We start from the raw sequence: 24,682 nt of genomic DNA, 5'->3' as shown, positions 1-24,682 counted from the left end.
TGCCACTACATAAAATGAACAATTGTGCTTTAAAGCAGAAGCTGTGGCTGAAAATAAAACTGGACAAAGGGGAAAAGAAAAAAAGCAATGATACAAAGATGTCAGGATAGTCAGGTGGGACAAAGCAGTGTGAGGCCACAATGCCTCGTTGCCGTGGACCCCTTGGACGTTGACAAGGTGGAGCAGAGGCAAAAGGCACAGTGAGAAGACTCCAATCCTCTCTCGATACAAAGCCCTCAAACATTCCATTCTTATTAAAGGATGCCTGACCTCTCTTCATACTTAATAATATTTTATCAATGTACTCCTCTAACCTAGCAAGGCAGGCTGCAATCCTAGCCCCGGTGAACGTATGTTCCATAGGACTTACTTCTGTTCTGTTGGTTGGAATTTGTATCCAGAACAAAAGGCTAGAGGGCAGAAACAAGAAAGCAAGACAAGAAGGGCAGAAGCGAGGAAGCAAGACAAGGAGAGAGAGAATAGGCAATGCAAGGAATGCAGTCCAATCAAAGATTTGACCCACAATAGGCTATTTCTGCCTTTGGACCTTGGCTTCAAGTTTGTTTTCTCCAGCAGGTCTGCAGAAGCAGTTGAGTTGTGGGCTGTCTTTAAATTTGGAGTTGATGACACCAGGCTTCTGAGATCTGAGAGAGGTCTTTGACATTTTCTCTGCAGCAGAAAGATGCTGTCCTGTGACACTTGCCAATTCACAGTGAGGAATGAATCAACCCTCCTCCCCAGGAGTCATTGTGGGCTGCTGCTGCTGGTGAAGTGTCTTAGCTCCAGGTGCTTCCTCTGTGGTGACTGGGATTCATGTTCCGTAGCTGGGGGGAAATGTGTGTTTGTGTGTCTTTGTGTGTGTATAATATCTCCCTTTGGGAACAAATTGTGTCATAAGTGGAAGCAAAGGAGCAGCCGTACGCATGCTTTGATGGAGTCTGTGTTAGATCTAAGCAAGATCTAACACAGGCAGCATTTACATTAAGGCAAACTGGATAATGTGTGTGTGCGCGCAAATATAAGGGATCATAGATCAACACAATTGCTGGATGCAGGTTTTGGCTGCAGTTTTGGAGTGAGCAAATCTGGTTTATATATAGAAAGGTGCATTTTTAGGACAGAGAAATGTAATGAATGGCAGCTGTTCCGTTTGACAAAGTGTTCGCCAATAAATGAACTTGCAGAAGATGAGTCTGAGTGCAGGTTTCCTCATTAGCTGTGCAGAAACACCATTTTGTCACAGAATCTGTACAATGGTTTCCTGTCTCTGTGCACATTGCTTGATTGTGAAATGTGTTTGGGATGTTTTCTGGAAGCTGAGTGAAAATGGATACCAATCAAATTATTCAAGAAATTGTTTATGTCCGACCCATTTTATTTTCACCTGCCTCAATCCTATCAAAATTATTTGCCAACTATGTATGGGATGTTAAAGAAAATCTTTGGCAGCTCCCCATAAGTTTCAACGGATGCTGCTCCCTATACATATTAAGCTTCTGCAAATATTAGAGCTATTTATTTGGCACAATTGTTTCTTTTCCTTTGGATCTTCCTTCTTGACCCCTTAATTCACAGTCCTAAGCACCACTGAATCTGATGGAACATTCTTCTGAGCAAACATGCTTAAGAAAAACTGATCTGCTTTCCCACATTAGATTATTTTAGGATTGTGTTCTAAAGTAGATCACAAGTATAGCAGGAACCCATCAATACACAATCCCATTCTATAAGCCTAGCTATATAGCAAACACAATTCTATAACAATAGATTCAGTAGGCTTCTGCCCCCCCCCCCCGGTTATTAATATAAATAAGCCTAATGTCAAAAAATCAACAATGCAGCATCAACTGTACTACTAATAAATTAAAACGATTTCCAGAGAGCAGCTTAAAACCAGTTGAATGTGAATAAAGGCAAACTCTAGGAAAATAATAAAATTGCCATGCACAAAAAGCCATTATCAATCTCAGCTTCCCACTTAATAAGTAATGTGGAAAAGTTTCAAAAATTACCCACCCATATTGGCAGACAGGCAGTCTTCACTCCTGGCTCTCACCTGACCTTTCTCCACCTTTCACCTGGGGAAGAACAATATTTAGTGCCCTCTCACCCACCCCCAAGCCATAAAGGGAGAGGCACAAATGGTTTTATGTCCAACCCATTTTATTTTCACCTGCCTCAGCCCTATCAAAAGTCTGTTCCATGACGTTTCCACATTAATCTGAGGATTTTAATTTTTTATGAAAACCAGCATTTTATACATATGTATGAATGTGAATGTCCCTTTCCCCTCAAATTATAATTTTAAAGTGCATTTCGATACATTTTCTGAGGTAATGACTGTGTCGCAGCATTTGGAGATGTGTGAAATCTGACCGAGAGTGACTTCTAAGCCACACACTAGCGTGGGAAGTTTGGATCAGGTCAGTGGAAGTCAAAATTTGCAAAAAAATAGCATCCCTCAGGCATCCCTAGGGGATCTTCACATGGCATCCACTTTGCATACTGAGAAACAGCAACAGATTTTTTTTAGTAGGAGCCAGACGTGCACTTTGTGTTGCCAATGACCTCATGCTCAGGGATGGCCAACTGGGGTCTTACAGGTTGACTCCAGCTCCCAAAGCAAGATTATTTGGCCCCTCATGGCCCTAGCAAATTTTAATCTAATAAACCTTTTCTGCTCCTAACCTTCCAGTAATTAAATGTAAATTGTTTGGCCTGATCCCATAAAATGGCTACTATCATCCTGATAGTTTCTGGACCATTTCACCGTCAACATTGCAGGGCATTGCAATTTCACAACACGGCTGATGTGCCGACGCTACACCCTCCTCCTTTGATCTAGATGCTCAAATTCGCCTATTGTGTAATTTCAACGTCATTATTTCATGCCCTTCAAATATGCAGTATGTTCAGATAGGATTGGAATGGCCTTTTGGAACAGTGAATGGCCTAGTTAAAACATCATCGGGGATCATTTCAGTGTGAAATAGATGCCTCCGGGGGGAGGTAATGGGTTATGGTGGCACCTTATTCCATCTTAGGTCACCCATTTGGACTTAGGCTTCGGTGATTAATAACAGACAATCACCACCAACTAACAGCTGTTCCTCTGTTAGTTATGGCAAACGACACAATGATCCCAGTCCCTGTAGATATGCAAACATATTTGGAAAAACTCTGATCACTCCATCTGGCACTCCAGCCGGAAAAGGCTAGTTAGAAAAACACTGCTTTGCTTCAGAAGGGAGGCTGAAGCTGCTCTAATGCACTTTTGTTTCTTTTTTACCTCTCACTCTAACACACTTTGTGCTGGGAAGGTGCAATGCCCTTTGTGGATTACGGTACCCCATAGATTCCTGAAATAATTGTTTTAAGTCTACTGGGGTGGGGACAAGGATCCCAATATGGGCTGCAAGGCAATTTCTCCCAAACTGTGTTCTCCTGCCCCACGTGGGGCAGGAGGGATGCGACTCCACAGGAACAATCAGGAGCATCAAGGGAGCAGCTCCCCATTGTTTCTTTGCAGGGGAGCGACGGTGGGTGGGCTGCACTAGGATGTTTCCCATTAGGGAACTGAGGGAGCTCACAGTCAGTGTCAAGCAGCTGATTGATGCCAAAGCAAGCCATTTTGGAAGAACCCTTTTGCACCAATAAGCTGATTGATTGCATGCCTTCAAAGTGGTTTACTGAGAGCCCCAGTTTGTGTTTGCAGGTGCAGTTCCAATCCAAACTGCACCTGCAAATGGAATTTGAAGCGGCTCACTGTGACCACTACTCAGGTCATTGGTGGTCGCAGTAAGCCTATTTGAACTTGACACCAGATGTTCTTATGATGTGATTAGCATGTGAATAGTCACGCCCAACTGTCAAAGTTGGTCTGCTGGCCAACTCTAGCTCTCTTCTGGAATTCAGAGTCCTGGGCACCAATTCTTCTGAATACCAGTTACTGGGCAACAAGAGGGGAGTGTTATGCTCACACCCTCCCTGTAGGCTTCCCAAAGGAATTTGCTTGGCCATTGAGGGTAAGGAGATGTGGGACTAATAGAGAGGACTTTTTTAATCTGACCCAGCAGGGCTCTTCTGACTTCACATCAAAAGCATGTGCTTTGGCAGAAATTGAAGGATATTGCAGAGTGATTCAATGCTCAAGGGAGCAGGTTTAGCCAATAGACATCTGATGACAGCTGCCACTTCAGCTGCATGGATTGATTCTGGCTGGTTTGTTATCCTAGTACCAGTCCTGTTGAACATCAGTATGCTGTTGTAAATAGACCTGTTTTCCCTGTGCAGATTCTGTAAATGGATCCTGGATATTTTTGAAGTTAGGTGCCACAAATCCCTTAATGTTTCTCATTTGGTAGCCTGTCACATGTGCAGCAGTGGATTATTCCTTTCTGTGATTTCATCCTTGTTTCTGAAGGAGAACCAATGCAGTGGCAGCAGCTGCTTCTGCACGTAGTCCATTCACCTGCCACCTCGAGTGCAAGAGAAATCAAACACCCAGGAATATATGTCTTTATACGTTATTAATTAGTGTTTCTTTTCAAATATTATTTGGTATTTTCCAGAAGCTCAGGACCTACAGTCCTGTGAAACAGAGTTTGAACAATGATTTTTCACAGAAAAACATCACCCTCAACTTCAGTGTTGGGGACTCCAAAGTGATGCTCACATTTGCCTTACAGTAGTAGCACATTACTTTATGACAGTGGAGAAACAACAAAATACTGATGATTACACTATCCACAAGTTGGATTTGGGACTTCCATTTTCTGGAATGCTTTTAGTATATAATAAAGTTCCAGCACTTTACAGAGAACGTGTCCTTGTGTTTTATTCCTTTTGATAATTTTGGGTTTTCTGTCAATTTTTCTCCATGAGAGCTATTTGCCACACTCTCTTGTACCAAGTTGTTATGGCTGTTCCTTTAAGGTCCTTCCAAAACTTGGTGATGACCATACATGCTGCTGCTATGAGCATTCAATTGGATTAATTAGTGCTTTGTGGTTTTAGAGCCAGTGTGGTGTAGTGGTTAAGAGCGATAGACTCCTAATCTGGGGAACCGGGTTCGCTTCTCTGCTCCTCCACATGCAGCTGCTGGGTGACCTTGGGCTAGTCACACTTGTTTGAAGTCTCTCAGCCCCACTCACCTCACAGAGTGTCTGTTGTGGGGGAGGAAGGGAAAGGAGAATGTTAGCCGCTTTGAGACTCCTTCGGGTAGTGATAAAGCGGAATATCAAATCCAAATCCAAACTCTTTTAATGTGATTGCATTTTTTGATATCTTTGTTGGCCACCCAGAGTTCCAGCAGGGAGAAGGGTAGGATAAAAATTCAGTAACAAATATAAATGAAGAGCAGTTTGATCCACCAGGACCATACCTGAGTGACAAGGTGGGCTGCAGGCCTGTTGCTGTCCTGGTGTCAGTGATGCAACTCCACCTGCAAGGAGTGGAGCAAATCTCACAGTAGCCCAGGACCTCTCAAGAAGATGGTGCTGTTTGCAAACCTATATATGGCAGATATGGGTGGAAGGCTGAGATGGAGGTAACTCAGGCCTTCATGCCTTTGCTGGAGCCAAGGCTGAACAGAAAAAGGAACTGGGTGCTTGTTAAGACAAAGGAAAACAGAATATATGTGGGTTGATGGGGAGAAGACAGAAGCCATGTTTAAGCTTCCCTGGCGTGACAGGAGTAATCTCGGGTTGCTGCAATGCCCTTCTCACATTCCTCTTGCCATTCCATCTGTAGTTTAATGTACTAAGTGTTTTGCAACCCAGCCAAAACCTACAGGTTACTTCCAGCTTTTGGCATGCTGACATTTCTCTTATCCACCTTATATTGGAACTTGCTAGCTGTGTATCCATATAGCGCCCATGTATCCATTTAGCCCCCATGTGTCCCTTGCGCTTTTCAAATACGTGAACAGTCAACTCAGCTGCTTACAGCTCTGTGCTCCTTGTGCCTTGGTACTTTTCTAGATAAGACATAAAACCTCAGCATTAAGGATCAAGCACGCTCTGTCCACCACAATTTCCCAATAATGTATAGCTTTAAAGTTTATTTTTTTCAATAAAAATGTCACTTCATGCACTTATATATTGTTTGTGTTAATAACCGTCACTTAGCTGCAAAAGATCAATAATGTCCTTACATTGATATTATTAAAAAACAATAAATCATGCAAACAGCTCTGCTTATTGGTTTCACTCTGAAGGCTTAATTTTTCTAGGAAATTCTGTCTCCTGGTGTCTCTGTTGAGAAGAAAATGGAAAACCCATACTGAGATATATTTTTAATAAAAAAAATTAGCAAGTTGCATGTAAAAGTCCACAGGCAGCAGGATCACAAGAGGACAGAAAGTGTTGGGGTTGTTGAGTGTATACACTATGGAAGCTCAGTCACACAGTTAATCTGAGCACAGAAAACAGCCATTTAACAGAGTTGTCTTTACTAGGCCAACACAAACACACACCGCTATACATCACATACTATTTAGCGGTACATTGGTACCTTGGTTTAAGAACAGCCCTGTTTATGAACTATTTGGTATACGAACTCTGCAAAACTGGAAGTAGTGTTCCGGTTAGCGAACTTTAACTCGGTCTATGAATGGAAGCTGAATGGTGGAAGGGCACTGGTGATGGGAGGCCTCATTAGGGAAAGCATGTCTTGGTTTAAGAACAGCTTTGGTTTAAGAACAGACTTATAGAATGGATTAAGTTCATAAACCGAGATAACACTGTATTACAAGTAGTTTTCTCTCTCTGAGCCCAGATAAGGTTTTTTTTGCTGCAAAGTCCTTGCTGTTAAACACCACAGCCGAGTCCTGAGTTGAGTTGCTTGCAAAGGGTTCTCTGAGTTCTGAAGTCTGGCAATTTTCCAATTTCTTCCTCAGATGATCTCTTCAAAAAGTCTTCACTCAATTCCACTGTTCTGACAGCTAGCCTTCAACAGTTCCTGCAATCTCTTACCACAACCCACAAAGTATGCTATAACCTGAGTCCTTTAATACACCGAGTTCCTTGCTAAATATGCCCATTGACACAGATAAGAGAGCCACAAGATGCCTGCAGGTACATTGTGGCAGATGAAGTCTGGTTTTGCTGCTACAGGTGCACCATGGCATTTCTTCTCTCTCCATTCCTCCTAATGGTCATTCTTCCTCTGGTCACTGGTGTGGATACATGACCTGTCTGTCTCTCTCCAGGCTCTGTGATCATTTGCAAGGGATTCACATATGGCAGGGTTAATGTCACCAGCCTTCATATCATGTTTGCAAACATCTTTATAACACTGAGTTGGTCTGCCAACTGGCCTGGTGCTGGAAGCCAGCTCCCCATAGAGCACGTCCTTGGGGATCCTGCCATTTTCCATTCTGTGGACATGACCAAACCAGCATAGACGTCGCTGAGACAGGAGCGTGAACATGCTGGGAGAGTGTGGGCTTGGGAGAGTACATCTTTGTTTGAGGATCTGTCCTGGCATGCGATGCCCAAAATCTTCCTGACCCAGCACATCTTTGTTGCTTTGCTTCTTGAGCTACCTTGTTACAATTCTTACTGAAGCTGCTGATATAGATTTATCCTCATGTTGTGGTTCTTTATGTCTCAAGCTACATGGCATGGTGTATTAGATATTGAAGCAAGTCCTTGTGTAAAATGTGTTGCTGTAAATAAAACCCTTTATGGACCTCCCGGGATGGCTTGTCTAAGCTGAGAATTAAAATATTCTCTGATTCACGCCTGTAAAATGAAAAGCAGCCCCTGCTCTAATGTTAATTTGCGGTGTAAAACCCTAAATATAAATTGGCAGTTTCTCAGTGCTCTTTGAAATTCATATTCATCATCACATATAATTGTTGAGGTTGTTTTATGAGGCTATCACTTAAAAGAAACCATAAACCCAAAATAGAAGTCAAACTAGGCCATTTGTAACACTGTATTAAATACATTCCTCTTAATCCAGAGGAAGCCTGGGTTTAGGAGCACATCAGTTTCTGCCCTGTAAGAGTTTTTCCATTCATTCGAGTGAAAGGTCTTGAGTTCACATGTGACAAATCATGGCGTTTGAGTCCTTCCATTGAAATTAATGGAATTCCTGTGCACTCTTGAGCTTTTGGGTTTGAACCTGAGCACACGATGAATTCTAGGTTAGGTCAAGTGTTCCAGCTAAATGAATATATTTTCTTACACTATTCTGGTTTATCTTTCTTTAGAGTCACCCTATTTTACTACTGAGCCAGAAAGCCGAATTTTGGTCGAAGTGGAGAAGACTGTTCATATCCGGTGCCAGGCAATGGGTAAGTGGGGAGGGAACAAGTGGTCTTTGTTTTTTCCTTGTTTACCTTTGAGCCTCTTTAGTAAACTTTCAATTTTCCATGATAAGAAGCAGGCTGCATCTGAGGACCATGATCTGAAAAGATGAATCATGCTTGTCTGCTGGGCAAATTGCCCCATCTGCTTTTTGTTTGGCCTTCAGTGCCTGACAGGATGCATTCAACAAATGTGGGCAGGTAAAAAGAATTAGCATCCTGAGCTGAGTGAATTAATGTAAGTGAAACAGTGGCTTAGGGACCCATAAGCTGAGTTGCCGAGAAACAATCAATAATTGCAATAGTTAAAGCTCCTTGTTTCTTAAAATGATGGAGCTTTTACAATAGGAGGAAAATGTCAGCTGCAAAGTCTATTTCTGCAAGCAGTAGAGCAGGCTTCCTCAAACTTGGCCCTCCAGATGTTTTCGGCCTACAACTCCCATGTGGTCAGGGATGATGGGAATTGTAGTCTCAAAAACATCTGGAGGGCCGAGTTTCAGGAAGCCTGCAGTAGAGAATTGACCCATATATACATGATACCTAACCCCCAGGAAGTGGCAATGATCCATCCTCGTGCCTTGCTGCCCCATACCCTGTACATATCTCCATGTGTGGTGGGAATGTAAAAAAACCCAACCTTTCAGGAATTCAATATTCCAAGAAATTAATAAAATAACAGAATAACGATTGGAATTCGGAAAAAAATAACTTTATTAAATACATTTCAAGACAACAATCTGGGCTTACATAATAAAGAATTAAAAAGCCATTTATTACAAGTGACGAGCCTCAACATAACCAGACACTGGAAAGGCCTTTTTGGCATCTTGATAGGCAATTGGTACAAAATAGTTTGAGAAACAAATAACAAATAAACTATGGTTTACACACGGGCAGATCAAGAAGATGGCATTACACCAGTGTGATTGAATTTCATAATGTATGTCATTATTCCAGAAAATGAGCAATCCCCATATCAACATTTGGCTCAATCTATTTGATCTAAATTAAAATTCAAACCTAAATTACTGTTTTCTCTTTGAACCCCTCCTGCTTTCATCAGTATATAACACTTTATATTGTTCATTGTTAACATAAGAGGGGAAATACCTAATCTAAGCACAACCACAAGGCCTCCTGATTAGACATTTAACTATGTGATGTTGAATGCTATCTTTTAACTGTTCTATCCTGTTTCCCCCATTGTTTTTGTTTAAACCAATTCACGAACCAAGAACTAATAATGAACCATATGTTGTTGATATTGCTGCAAATTTATCATGCTATGACATGAGAAGACTTGGACCATTTATTTGTATCATTTATTATTCCTTGCTTATAAAACCCAATAAAAAGTTATCCCAATAAAGAGAGAGAAAACGTTGGCTGCAGAAACATTCAAGTGAAATTACACTTCTGTGGCAGCCGTCTTTCATTCAAATTTTAATTAGAAGGTGTTCAAACGCCACTAAAAACTTCAAAATATTTATCATTCCACCTAAAGAGATCAACAGTAGTTGCATAGAAGCAGGTTCATAGGATGCTTTTTTTAAAAAATGTTAGTTGTTGGCATCCTTCTGGGGCACTGTCGTCTAAACCACTGAGCTTCTTGGGCTTGCTGATCAGTAGGTCGGCGGTTCGAATCCCCATGACGGGGTGAGCTCCTGTTGCTCTGTCTCAACTCCTGCCAACCTAGCAGTTCAAAAGCACACCAGTCCCAGTAGATAAATAGGTACCACTGCGGGTGGAAGGTAAATGGCGTTTCTGTGCACTTTGGTGTCCATCACGGTGTTCCCTTGCACCAGAAGTGGTTTAGTCCTGCTGGCCACATGACCTGGAAAGCTGTCTGTGGACAAATGCCAGCTCTCTTGGCCTGAAAGCGAGATGAGCGCCGCAACCCCATAGTCTCCTGTGACTGGACTAAACAGTCTAGGGGTCCTTCATCTTTTCTTTTTGTTTTACCTTGAGAGACAATGGAGTGTGCCTCTGGGAGTGAAGTCAAACTGCCTGGGGGCACAAGCCTGAGCAGTGTGTATGAAGGTCCTGAGCTGCCCAGACGACAAGATTCCTCTCTTGACCTCACTGTTGTGGTCCAAAAGAAAGCAGAGCAATATATTTAGCACCAGGTTGGCTGCAGGAGTTGCTGGAAGGTGCCATCCAATCCTCTTAGGGACTCCAGATTTGTGTAGGGTTTACTCCTTAGCCTTTCCATCTCCCATAGATATTCTGCAAGGCAGCAGAGGCTTGGGATCTTAGTTGTCCTTCTCCTAGATGGGTTATCTTCCCAGTTTGACAATTCCCATCTGCCCTTCACTTCCCTCTTCAGCACATGCAGAAACCTTGAATTTTTAAAATACATAAGTGTAATCTACTGATTAGACCAGGAGTCAAATCCAGAGAGAATTGACTCTGCCACTGAGAACCCACCTGTCCTTGGAAACCTTTGTGCCTCTTCACACATTACATTTCATTTTATTCACTTATTTGGTTATAACATTTGTATAGCAGGTTAAGGCAGTTTGCAGTTGGGTGTATAGCTAAGATATTCCACACACATGCCAAACAAACAAACAAACAAACAAACAACAATCCATTTCCTTTCCTGGGATATTAATTAGTTTGAAACTCAGCTATTGCCTCCCTCTTCACCCGCCTCATCTGTATTGGCCCCATAGATAGGGAAACCAAGTTGTAAATGTCTGAGAAGTTTCCTAGTTCTGATTCCTTATGTACATCTGACCTAGAGTGTCAACCTTGATTGACAGCAGCTCTCAAAAGTCTCATGTGAGGTATTAGCAGCCCTACTTCCTAAGCTATTTTGATCTAGATCCTGTGCATCCTGCTGGGAGAACTTTAAAGAACTGGGAGAACTTTAAGGAACTCTTATTAGATTAATCCTGAAAGAGCACACAAATGGACAGACTCAAAGAAAGTGAAAGGCAGAGAGAATTTTCTATTCTCCTCACTCAAGGCAACATTTATTGACCAATAATGCGCTGGTTGGCTTCATACTTTTGCAAAATATAGCACCTAATTCTTTCTGTCTTATTGATGATGTTCATTTCATATTTGCTACTGATACTTTACTTTATGGTCTTTGCTGTTTATGATCTTTTTAAACATCAATGTTTTATTCATATGCTGCTTTCCTACACGATTGTACCCAAAGCAGTTTCCAACAAATCAAATTAACAGCAGCAATGGAAAAAAACAGAAGAACAATTACCAATATTCATAGTGTCAGTACATAAATTAACAAAAAATCAACTTATACAACATTGTGTAAAAATATAAGCAAACTAACTTAATTTAACAACTTAAAACTAAATGGGAGAGAGAATAAAGCCTAACACAGATATAAAAATAGTAGAAATATTTGTCCCTTGAAAGGCAGGGGTTGTGTTGGTGGTGTTTTCAACTGGACAGTCATTAGTCCAAACCCACAAGTTGGGCTTCATTTGAAGAATGTCTTGTGAAATGGAGAAATTTTTGGCCCTGCAAAAGCAGGAGTAGTGCGTATGGGCAGAGTGCATTGCTGAGACATACCAGCAGTGCTGGATTTACATATAAGATAAACAAGCTATAGCTTAGGGCCCCACTCTCTTGCCCCCCCCCCAAAATAAAGAAACTGGGTGTACATTTCCAAAATATAAGATAAAAAACAAATAAAATAAAACCTACATATAGCAACAGTGTTGTGTGTTGTGTAGGCTTCTATGATGTAAATAATGGGCCCCGCCTAAAAAGGTAAAAGGTAAAGGTACCCCTGCCCGTACGGGCCAGTCTTGACAGACTCTGGGGTTGTGCGCCCATCTCACTCAAGAGGCCAGGGGCCAGAGCTGTCCGAAGACACTTCCGGGTCACGTGGCCAGCGTGACATCGCTGCTCTGGCGAGCCAGAGCCGCTCACGGAAACGCCGTTTACCTTCCCGCTGGTAAGCGGTCCCTATTTATCTACTTGCACCCGGAGGTGCTTTCGAACTGCTAGGTTGGCAGGCGCTGGGACCGAGCAGCGGGAGCGCACCCCGCCGCAGGGATTCGAACCGCCGACCATTCAATCGGCAAGTCCTAGGCGCTGAGGCTTTAACCCACAGCGCCACCTGCGTCCCTGCTAGCCTGCTATTCCCTAAAATATCACTGGTTTGCTCATTTCTGTGTATAGGGTGTCTACATTCTGCATGTGCAAATGGCTTTAGATACCTATTAGGTCCATAAAATACCATATAGCATATATTCAACACAAAAAACAGCAACAATTTGTTGTTGACAAAGGACAGCTGGACATAGAAATGGCCCCATTACCTTCAGGAGCTGAGGGCCTCATCAAACTTTAATCTGGCCCTGCATACCAGTCATAAGAACATAAAAATTCTGCTGGATCAGGCCAATGGCCCATCTAGTCCCTTATCCTTTTCTCGCAGCGGCCAACCCGATGCCCCAGTGGGAAACGTGCAAACAGGATCTGAGCCCAAAAGCTCTCTCCCCTCCTGTGGTTTCCAGCAACTGGTATTCTGAGACATTGCTGTCTCCAACTATGGAGGCTGAGCATAGCCAGTGTGGCAAGTAGCCTTCAATAGCCCTCTCCTCCATGAATTGGTCCAATCTTCTTTTAAAGCCATTCAAGTTGATGACCATGACTACCTACTGTGGAAGCGAGTTCCATAGGTTAACTCTGTGCTGCATGAAGAAGGATTTTCTTTTACCTACATTGGCTCCCAGTATGTTTCCAAGCACAATTCAAAGTGTTGGTGCTGACCTTGAAAGGCCTCGGTCCAGTATACTTGAAGGAGCGTCTCCACCCCCATCGTTCTGCCCGGACACCGAGGTCCAGCGCCGAGGGCCTTCTGGTGGTTCCTTCCCTGCGAGTGGCTCCCACCCTGTGGAACACCCTCCCACCAGATGTCAAAGAGAAGAACAACTACCAGACTTTTAGAAGACATCTGAAGGCAGCCCTCTTTAGGGAAGCTTTTAATGTTTAACAGACAACTGTATTTTAATACTTTGTTGGAAGCCGCCAGAGTGGCTGGGGAAACCCAGCCAAATGGACGTGGTATGAATGAATGAATGAATGAATGAATATTATTATATCTGTCCTAAATCTTCCAACATTCAGCTTCATTGGATTTCCCCAAGTTTCAATATTATAACAGGAGAAAAACTTTTCTCTATACCTTGAATAATTTTGTAATTTTCTACCATGTCACCCCTTTCTCGCCTTTTCACTAAACTATTCTCTTTGCTCTAGCATGAACTCACTCAACAAACAGAGTGGTTTCTTCCATCCTCACCTTTTCTGTGCCCTGTCCAGATGAGTGCTACGTTTCCAGGTTTCTCACTACTAAAGCTAGCAGCTGTCTGGCCACTGACTTCTTATCCCGTGTCTCAAGAGAGGACATAAAATGAAAAGGGGGTGTGGGGGTGCCAGCTCAGGTGCCTGAATCACAGCCTTGGGGACACATCATGGAGTTGCTCCATACCCTGGCCATAAACAGGCAGGACGTTTCAATTTGTCACAACTCCTATGGGATTCTTTGGCGCAAAAGCCATTTATTCCATCTTTGTGCACTGTGAGTGTGGGAGACACAGATTAAATTTGCTCGATACAAATAGATTAACTATAAATAAAATTAAAGCCTGCAAAAGACAGCTTTTTACTTCATTGTAAATGGAGTTTCCTTGGGAACAAAGTTCCATTTTCTATTCCTCAGAGGCTACTCAAGTTGCAAGCATTTAAAACACAATATATTTGTATATATAACACTAATTGGATTATATGCTGTCAGCAGTCAGTAGAGTTCAAATTAAAACTGCACAGATTTGCCTGTGAAGGAAGAAGAGCATACCTACCTGCTACAGAGTCAGACCTTTGGTTCATAAAGCTCAGCATCACCTCCCTTGACTCGCAGAGGGGCAGGACTTTTAGCCAGCCTTTGCCAGGAGATGCCAGGGGTCTAACCTGGCTCTTCCCAGCATCATTAAATATTTTTTATAAAAAACAAAATCTGCTGACAGATTAGTTGGGGCAAATTTTTAGATGATCAAAATGTTTTTATATGAACTATCAGATTGGTAACGCTAAACTTGCAGCCCTGATAAATACATTAAAAAATGCACGACTTCAGATGGACCCTTGGAAAAGTCTTATTTCTCCAATTATATATTTTCTTCCTTCCTTCCTTCCTTCCTTCCTTCCTTCCTTCTAGGATTGCAATCTTTTTTCTCTCTTCAGTATGCTTTTTATTGATTTTCTTACATGGTAAAAATTACACGGGACGCAGGTGGCGCTGTGGGTTAAAGCCTCAGCGCCTAGGACTTGCCGATCGAAAGGTCGGCGGTTCGAATCCCTGCGCCGGGGTGCGCTCCCGCTGCTCGGTCCCAGCGCCTGCCAACCTAGCAGTTCGAAAGCACCTCCGGGTGCAAGTAGATAAATAGGGACCGCTTACCGGCGGGAAGGTAAACGGCGTTTCCGTGTGCGGCTCTGGCTCGCCAGATGCAGCTTTGTCACGCTGGCCACGTGACCCGGAAGTGTCTCCGGACAGCGCTGGCCCCTGGCCTCTTAAGTGAGATGGGCGCACAACCCCAGAGTCTGTCAAGACTGGCCTGTACGGGCAGGGGTACCTTTACCTTTACCTTTAAAAATTACACATTCCAAATAAGATACAGAAGAAACAAAAGATTACCAAATAAACAAATATATATAAATCCTTAAATTCCTAAAGAATATATTTTCCTTCTATCCTGGTTAGCCATGATAAGGGACACATAATTTCTTTTAAAAAGAAAATCAGTTCTTTCCCTTTCTTTCTTTCTTTCTTTCTTTCTTTCTTTCTTTCTTTCTTTTTTAAAAGCCAGCACAGTCATTTTGAAACTCAGTGTGGCTCTTGACTGCAGCTGCCTCCTCTGGCAGATCCGTTTGCAAGTTTCTGCCGCGCTCTGATATACCCCTCATCATTTCAGACGCCCCTTGTCTGTTGCACACCTGGCCTAACTAATGGACTCCTTCCCTGGTGTCTGTCTTTCCAAAAAGATCTTTGAAAAGCACCTTCTCTCTAGTTCTGATGGTGTGACTTACCCAGCGAAATCACTAGGATCTTTTAAGGCCTCCTGAAATATCGGAAGGAAAATATATAGATTGACTTCTCTATATTCCTTTAAGTACAGTGGGGTTTGGAGCTGATCTGTGGCTTAATTGGAGAAGACAACCTAAGCTTCAGTGAGCGGAGAATGTTGATATTCCTGTCAGGATTCAAAATGTTTAGCCCATTATGCTGTTATGGGGAATAATGCCCAATGCCAGATTTCATTCTATTGCATTTTCTATAAAATATAATGGAAATGCTGTTACTTAAGCTTCAGACTATTTCCTGTGTCCTCTCTTCTGAGTATGATTCCATTTTTGTATCATCTGTTTCCTCATTACTCAGTGATAATTTGTATTGGCCCAGGGGATTTGATGAGATGAATTACATTTCACTGAGAATTCTGACAATCAGACTGTACACAAATTCTGTAAATGGGCCTTTGGTATGAAATTAAAATTGTGTTTGTTTCACAGTGGTACACTGCATCTATTTTGTGTCAAACCACACACATTGCACACAAAAGATGATTCCTGTAGGCTATAAATAGCTTTATTATTCAAGCAAAATGGAAGTTTCAAATGCGATTTCAAGAACTGATTACATCCTTGTACAGAAATATAATTTCATGACCAGTCAACTACCCCCCCCCTTTCTTGGGGAATAATGTATCTTTCATTCTCTTCAGAAGAATGAGTATATTAAAAAGAGTAGGTTTTTGTTATTGTATTTGGTTACATATAAGTATTTTCAGTGGGTTTTGCCTTAAATTTTTTTAATTGCTGTATCTTTATTGCCTTACTAAACACGCACAATAGATCAAGCGATATTTACTTTCAACATGCTTTGAAGGCTTGCTGTTAGAAACATTTAGAATCCTAGGTAATAAAATGTGTTTGTCCTCATTCAGAGATCTCTGCGAAGTCAGATTTTTATGTACAGAGATCGAACATTCTCATAGCAATCTGTCTGACTCAGGAGACAATGGAAGAATATGTCATTGGGGGTGAGGTCAAATTATTGAAGCTTGCAGTGTCTGCTGTGGCTGTAGAAACTGATGCAGGAGAGACATGTTTTGTTCCAGCTGCGGCAGATGAAGGTGTCCAGTTGAGCTGATGGCATTTCTTCTCTCTGCCCTCTTGCCAGCAGCCATTCCTCCTCTGGTCCCTGCTATGGATGCATGACCTGACTGCCTATCTCTGGGCACTGCGGTTTTCTGCAAGGGATTCCCCCAAGGCAGGGCTGGTGTTGCTAGCCTTCACGTAAAGCAATACAAAGGCCATTTGTTAAGGACAAACGCTGCAAATGTATATGAATTGGGGAATCCACTCTGGGTAGAGGCTTATCCCCATTTCCTCTTGACCTGCTGTCCCAACACCCTACTCTGGGTTGGAGGGGAAGAGGAGAAATCACTCTTTAGCATTCAGTTGGACAAAACATCAATTGGAGTTTCCCCCAGATTGGCATTTGTTTGATCTATCACTAGAGAGCGAGTTTTCTCTTCGACAGGAGCAGTCCGAGGGCAAAACCACTTGGACCCATGACTAGAAAGTGCAAGTTATGTGGAAAACTGCTCAAAGCTGCCCTTTCTAGGCATGGCAGAAGTGGAAGTGTGAGTGAACCCTCAACGTTAACCTGAAAGTTTCTAGGATTATTTATTCTCCATTTCTCATGCCATTTTGAAGTCCTAATTCCTCTATTGAAGCAATCAGATTTCCTTTATATATCTTTGATTATGGTCCTCAGGCTCCATGACTTAACACAGAGCCATAGCTGGGGGTGGGGGGCTAGCCAGGTTTTTTGCCCAGGAAGTAGCCTCCAAAGGAACACCATTGAGGTTCCCAGCCTGTGTGTGTATATATGCAAATGTCTGTGTGGAGTGTGTGTGTTAAACTGGGTCATTGACCCAGGTCAAATAAAGCCTAGTTTTGCTTAACACCATAGGCATACCTTATCCTCCCAAACCTTGCTTTGTTGGCTCTTCCTTGGTGAGCACTTATTATTCTTGGCTAGTGAGGTGAGAAAGAGTTTCCCTGACCTGCTGGGAAACTTTGCTCACAGGGCTTTGCCTCACAACTGGACAGGAGTAACGACATGAGAATGGTGAACACCATGAGCACCCCCTTCCCTCTGCAATTCCTCTTTGCTCAGAATCACATGTCTTGGGTGGTCCAGGGTCTTTGAGAGTGGACTTTTTGTGAGCCTTTGGGCTGTGGCATCAACTTCAGTGAAGGGATTTTGTTACTCATTGGGTTGCTAACCTCAGCCTTGGTTTATGCAATATGGGGATTGTTGAGATAATGTATTTGAACGTGCTTAAAGGTAAAGGGACCCCTGACCATTAGGTCCAGTCGCAGGAGACTCTGGGGTTGTGGCGCTCATCTCGCTTTATTGGCTGAGGGAGCCGGCATACACCTTCCAGGTCATGTGGCCAGTATGACTAAGCCGCTTCTGGCAAACCAGAGCAGCACACAGAAATGCAGTTTACCTTCCCACAAGAGTGGTACCTATTTATCTACTTGCACTTTGACGTGCTTTCGAACTGCTAGGTGGGCAGGAGCAGGGACCGAGCAACGGGAGCTCACCCCATCACGGGGATTTGAACCGCCGACCTTCTGATCAGCAAATCCTAGGCTCTGTGGTTTAACCCACAGCGCCACCCACGTCCCGACAATGAAAGTGCTTAGAATGCTCCAAAACACTTCCTTCCTAAATACTTTTTCTCACTGAGTGCAATAGAATATACTTCCTAGAAAGGATGCATAAGATTCCTGCTTAAGTCTTACCAATTCACTGCCTTGTCTGCCTTTTGACCTTTTCAAGGCTCATTTGATGACACAATTAACCTATTTCCCAAACTGAATCATTTAATCTGAGGCTTAAAAAAAAATGGCATGCAATTTGATTACAGCAAATGAAGGCACACAGTCGCCATGGCATAAATCATTATGGGTAGTTAAGGATTTGTCTTTGTGTTTTTCAGTTGTATTTCCCCTCTTTTGACAGGATAATGCATGCTTTGTAGCAGTTGCTTTCTGAATAGTGTATTTGTATAAAACTCTGTAATGGGAAATGGGCAATTAGCAGGCGGCAATGTTTTGTGCCTGGGCACACATGAAGAGTTTTCTCTCTTTCCACTATATTTCAGGTGTCCCACTTCCTGTCCTGGTCTGGTATAAGGATGCTGTCCCCATCCACAAACTCCTGAATCCGCGTTACAAGGTTTTGCTCAATGGGAGTCTTCAGATCCAGGGACTGCAGCCTGACGATTCTGGAATCTTCCAGTGCTTTGCAAGGAATGATGCTGGGGAGATGCAGAGTCGTACCTTCCTGGATGTGACTAGTATGTCTGGACCTACGTGGGCGTTGGGCAGGGGAGGCAGAGGAAGGTTTCTGGGGCACAATGCATTCATCTTTCTAGGACACCCCAGTGGTACAGAGTAAAAAGAAAAGAGAAAGAAGTCAAGCTCACAGGGGAGGGGCTGTCAGGAGAAACCCCAGAGCAGTGCCTGGGGGAGGAGAGGGAAGATCCTTTCCTTGAGCAAGCAGAAAATGCTTACACTGATTGAACAATTATGTTGTGTTCCACCCTAAGGCTTTCTCCAAGCCTCCTGGTGGAACTACAACACATCCTAGGACAGCCTGCTCCAGCATGGTACCTTTATTATTATTATTATTATTATTATTATTATTATTATTATTAATTATTATTATTATTAATGTCCCTGGCTTTCCAGACTCATCTGCTATACAAATCCAAAGTGGTACATTGGTTGCCAGAGGTGAAACATATTGGCATTATTTTCCCCTCTCCTACCCCACTATGTGCAACCTCCAAAAGGAAGCCTTCATTTTTAAGCAGTGAAACAGCAGGACTGCAGCCCTTCCACAGATTCCTTCACTCACAATGAGAGCCCTTAGAAGATGTGGTTCTCCTCTGCCTTTAAACTGGGAGACCCCAAGTTTAAAAACAACAACTATTCTTTGGGTCTCTTGATGCATGTTTTTAGTTATTATTATTATTATTATTATTATTATTATTATTATTATTATTATTTAGACATACATACAGGCATGCATGCATGCATGCATACATACCCTGCCCATCTGGCTGGATTGCCACAGCCACTCTGGGCAGCTCCTAACAGAATTAAAAACACAATAAAACATCAAACATTAAGAACTTCCCTAAACAGGGCTGCCTTCAGATGTCTTCTAAAAGTCAGATAGTTGTTTATCTCTTTGACATCTGATGGGAGGGCATTCCACAGGGTGGGCGCCACCACCGAGAAGGCCCTCTGCCTGGAGATGCTAGCTCCATCTCCCATCAGCCCCCTGAGGCAGCACAGCCAATGGTCAGAAATGATGGCAGTCCTGATCCAAAACATTCAGAGGGCTCAGTATCCAGGAGGATTGGTGTACATGATTTCCTGTTCAGATTTGGACCACTGTTTAGCAGAGGCGTAGCAGGGGGCGGGGGGGGGGGGGGAGCACAGGACACCACACCACAGGGGGGGCACTTACCACATGGCCTGCAGTGTGTCTGAGCCACATGTCTCTCCTGGAAGTGATGCGGTGACTCAGCCGCCTGCAGGCTCTGCGCTGCCCGAAACAGCAGCATGGGTCTTGCGTCCTCCCGCCGTCTCCCCCACAGGAGATTCCTGTGACTTGGAAGAAACACTCTGAGGTCACATGACTAGGAATTTGGACCATGGGACTGGTATTATTCTTGTTTTTAAAAGCTTAAACACAAAGGAACATTTCGTGCAGCCCTTTTTCATATTAATAGTTCTGCTGAGAAAAAGTAAGCACAAATGTGAATGAACCAGGAACTGCCAGGTTAATGCCTCCCTGTTCTATATTTTGTTTTTCTTTGTTTGTTCATTTTTGGGGTTGGGGAGAAGTTGCATGTGTAGTGAAGGGTTCTGTGCACACCTCCTCTGGGATATAGCAGGCCATCACAGGGTACAATATATTTTAATTCTTTGATTCAGAATAATAATCTTAAAGTAGCAATTTAAGCACTGTAGCCACAGTATTAGATCAGACCCACAAATAATCTTTCCCTGCTGCATGCCCCTGGATAATGTGGTGCCCTTTGGAAGCTTTTGAACTCCAGTTCCATCAGCCTCTGATGGCCTGGTCAATGGTCAAAGGTGATACGAGGCAACATCTAGAGGGCACTTTAGTGATCATTGAGATTCAGCAACAAGTGCACAACACATGCATTATTCACACTTTTGTTATAGTTAAGGGCCATTTATTGTGGGAATGACGTGGTGGTCTTCCCACGTTAAGGCAGAGCAGTATTACAGTTGTGCAGCCTTTGCAACGTTTAATAAGTGGGTTTAGAAGAACATATGCCAGCATTGTAATCCTGAAGTCATGCCAGAGAGATGCTATTTTTAGTTGTTTATTCATTAATTCATTCCCATACATAACCTCCCCTCTCTTAAAGGATAGGGATGGCTTACAGTATTCTAATATTATTTCCCCCTTGTTATCATATGTTCCCTTTTCAACCCTCCTTATGCTTCTCCCTTCCAAGTCTGTGCCATTTTTTTTGTTTTGTTTTCACAAACAACAACAAAAAACCCTAACAAGTGTCCACCTTCTTACTCACAGGAAGCTGCCTTACTGTATACCAAGCCAGACCCTCGGTCTATCTTGCAAATGCTGGAGATTGAGCCTGGGGCCTTCTGCTTGGGAAGCAGATGTGTTGCCAACTGACAATGGCCCTGCTCCTTTTGGTACCACTTGAATTCACAGTTCCATATTTGCCCCACCCATATGCAAACTGAACAAACACAAGCCTATGCTTTTGTAGTTGATGTCAAATGAAACCACCTTCACTTCTGTAATGGCATTGCCAAAACTGGTGGCCCCAGATGCTTTCAACTACAACCCCCATCAGCACCAGCCAGCACAGCTGTACTCCCATAAGTGTCCCTCCCCCCAGTGTTCATCTATGCTGTGATGGGTGCCATGGCCCCAAATATCTGAAGGGTGCCAAGCTGGGGAAGGCTGTTCTAGAATATGTTGAAGTTGATAAGGAAATGAGGCCAGGAGGTCAATTCCACACCCTGACTGACAAGTGGCAGCATCTAGAGCAGGGGTTGGCAAGGTTTATCTTGCCTGGGCTGGATTGGTCCCTCAGAGATCCCTCTGGTGTCCTTGGTGTTGCTGACCCTTGATCTAGAATAATAATTCTGTTCTGCGTCGAAAATGTGAACTTGGTCATTGCCAAAATGGATGAATACCTGGTGGTTGTCTGCTCTGGTGACCTCAACTTCACAAAAGATGGTTTGGTGGGGGAAAGTGGAGAGATTCTCAGCTGGAGTTTTATTTAGGCGTGATGGACGGATGCTTGGCGGCAGCACCTCCTTGTCTTGCTGGTTGGCACTGAGCGAAGTCGTTAGATCTTTGCTAGATTTACCTCTGAACAAATATGGTACTCACATAAGGTCTGATATCTTTTCTGGGCAAAAGATAATGGGGGGGGGCTGTTTGATCTTGCATTGGAGATAGAAAGAATGAGGAAATGGGGAGGGGGACAGAGATGCCATAAATGAAAATCAAATGGAGCCTTTTTTTGGCTGACATTCAGCTCTGCAAACTCATATCAGGCTCAAGAAGCTTTTCACCTTACGTAATGGGGTTGAAAGCAAATACTTTTGTTTATTTCAATTTATCTATCCCTCACCCCGAGCTTCTTCTTTTCTTCTTCTTTTTACTTTGCCACAAAGTCCTTTTGCTTCCCCTTGTATGGAAACTGCTTGGAATCCATTTTTCATTTATCCAACAGTCCACACTTGGGGAATTCCAAGGAGGTGAATAATGAAAAGCTACAGTCTCTTCTGAAAAAGTTTTCCTGTTATTGTCGTCCTTCCCCAGTCCATTACTAGTCTGATAAATATGGATACAAAATTCCACAAGTAGTTGAGAGATCTTTCAAAGAACTGATCCTTAGGAACAAAACAAAATTTGATTCCAGATATTGCACCAACGTTTTCACGACTGCCGACAGACACCACCGTTACCGAAGGGATGACGGCAGTTTTAAGATGTGATGTCTCAGGAGCACCAAAGCCTGCCATTGCGTGGAAAAGAGGTAAAGCCTTATTATTCTGTTGGGAAATCACTCTAATTGCTGCTGCTCACCAAGAAGAATTAGCATAGCATTAGCGTTTTCATGCACTGCAAATCAGAGAATTGAAGCTGTTCTCACATGGTGTTTTTCAGGCAACCAGGTTTTGGCCAGCGGCTCCATTCAGATCCCCAGGTTCCTCCTCCTCGAATCTGGAGGGCTTCAGATCGCCCCAGTCTTTGCTCAGGATGCTGGTGACTATACCTGCTGTGCAGTCAACTCTGAAGGATTCCTAAACGCTTCCGCTGCTCTCACCGTGTGGAGTAAGGACCATGTTTGTTTTAGAGTTTAATATTAATCAAGGCTTAATCAGTTCTCATTGTGCCCTCAGGAAACCAATTACAACATTTCCATTTCATGGTGTGTATGTGTGGAAGGGAGGGGGTGAATAATTTAATAGAAATTATGTTTGTGGATTTTAGAGCTGATTTGGAGAGATCTACAAGGGAGAGTGTTCATTTGACATCTTTGCATTTCAAAACAGACATTAAGTTTCACCAAAGCCATCCTAATGTACACAGCTGGAGATATCTGCAGATTATTTCAGTAATTCATTCACTACAAGGCATGGCTGCTACCTGCACATTCTCATTGTATCATCCTGATAACGTGCAACAGATACACATATCACGATGTGGTTGTAGGAGAAGCTAATAATCTCCACTGGAAGTTCCCTTCTGAACAAGCTGCGCTGTATAGTATGCACAGGTTGCCAGTTCATTTTAATGTCCTGCTTAAACCTTTTAAATTTGATTTAATTGCATCACACACTGTATGCACAGCAACGAGAATGAAACTGTTATATAACCCAAGGGGTAGAACAGAAAAATCCAGCACTCTCAGACATGGTGCTTAATGGTGTCTGATGTTCACACTTACCGTTTGACTCTTGTTCCTTGTACAGAAATCTCTTCTGGCATTATGGTGTATTATTGCTTCTGGAAAATGGGACTTTGCTCCCATTTTCCATTTATCTTCCTTTTCTTGCACCTGGATTCAGCTGATGTGATCTGTGGCTTTTCCCTTTATATGTTGAGGCATTAGGGAGAACTTTTTGTGCCTTAATTATTTGCTGCAGTGACCTCCATTTCCCAGGCATATTTGAATGACGGGGATTTAACAACATTTGGGTAAATGTCATCTCTTATGTGTGTAGAATATTATGGAAAAGGTTGTGTCTTTGGAGCCACTTGATCTGATTCTTCCCGTCTTTCTCCTCATATCCGCAACCAGCTTTGCGTGGATGTGTTGCTTGGGTGCTGTCCAGACTTTCCACCTATTTTGAAGCTTTTGAAGGCTGTACAAATGAGCTAACACACACCGCTCTATGGTTTAACATGAAACAATCACAGGGATGATTAACAATGTAGCATTTACTCCTTTATGGCCTCCGGTCAAAAAGAGACGGAGTCTAAGAAAACAATGTAGATCTCCCTAGTGGGATTTTTGATCTTGGAAGCCTCCATGCCTTTCCATGTGAAACTGCATTTTCAATCTCCCTGCCTCCTTTTAAAACAAGGGTTGGAAGTGAATTGAAGCAATCTGAGCTCTTGCCTCCAGCCCAGCCCTCCTCTGCCTCATTTTGGAGAACTAGAGTATCCTAAAGGGCAAACTCTCTGGCCTGATGATCAGCATTTCTCCTGCGTCCCATGGCCTCCCATCTGATGTGCTCCTTGCACCATTAGACTGGTGAGCTAGAGAAAGAGGAACCGAGTGAGAGTCAAAGCTCTGGTGCTGTGGCATCAGGTCCAGTGCTCTCCTGTGTGCCGGTCTCTGGCTCAGCAGATCCTTGATCACTAGCATCTAACTCAGAGATCCTTAGGGGGCAACACTGTAGCCTCCGGCTCAGTGTCCTGGTCATGACTGGATTCTGAGATCATAAAAGAGGGGCTGTTACTGAAGAGCCCCCTTGGCTATGCAGAAGAAGCTCCTGCCAAAGAATGCAATATTTTCCTAAATTAACCCCAGCTTCTGAACTGACTGGTTGGCCAAATGCCTCTTTATCTGCTGGTAAACCTAAGCACTGCCTGCGCTGTTCTGGTCCCAAACAGGAGTCTCACTGGGCCCAGCAAGGCAGGTCAGTTGTTGCAGCTTCAAGTGGGCAATTTAGGAGTACTAGAGGTGAAATCACTGCAGATGGTGA

At 43.2% G+C, this 24,682-nt stretch overlaps 1 protein-coding gene across 6 annotated transcripts in view; it reads left to right on the top strand.

Moving 5' to 3' along the window:
* The window catches only part of SDK1 (sidekick cell adhesion molecule 1), a 597,718-nt gene that overhangs the window by 361,342 nt on the left and 211,694 nt on the right, over nucleotides 1–24,682 (top strand). For all 6 annotated transcript variants that reach the window (XM_081889040.1, XM_081889039.1, XM_081889043.1 and 3 more), the window contains exons 9-12: nucleotides 8,219–8,302; nucleotides 18,541–18,735; nucleotides 22,387–22,503; nucleotides 22,635–22,802. In XM_081889040.1, the coding sequence (XP_081745166.1) occupies nucleotides 8,219–8,302; nucleotides 18,541–18,735; nucleotides 22,387–22,503; nucleotides 22,635–22,802 (564 nt within the window). The remainder of the gene's footprint in view (nucleotides 1–8,218; nucleotides 8,303–18,540; nucleotides 18,736–22,386; nucleotides 22,504–22,634; nucleotides 22,803–24,682) is intronic.

This window comes from Podarcis melisellensis (assembly GCF_964234715.1).
Source record: "Podarcis melisellensis genome assembly, chromosome: 14".
NCBI lineage: Eukaryota > Metazoa > Chordata > Lepidosauria > Squamata > Lacertidae > Podarcis > Podarcis melisellensis.
The sequence above is the reverse complement of the archived record's forward strand: the minus strand, read 5'-3'. Positions and strand labels throughout refer to the sequence as shown.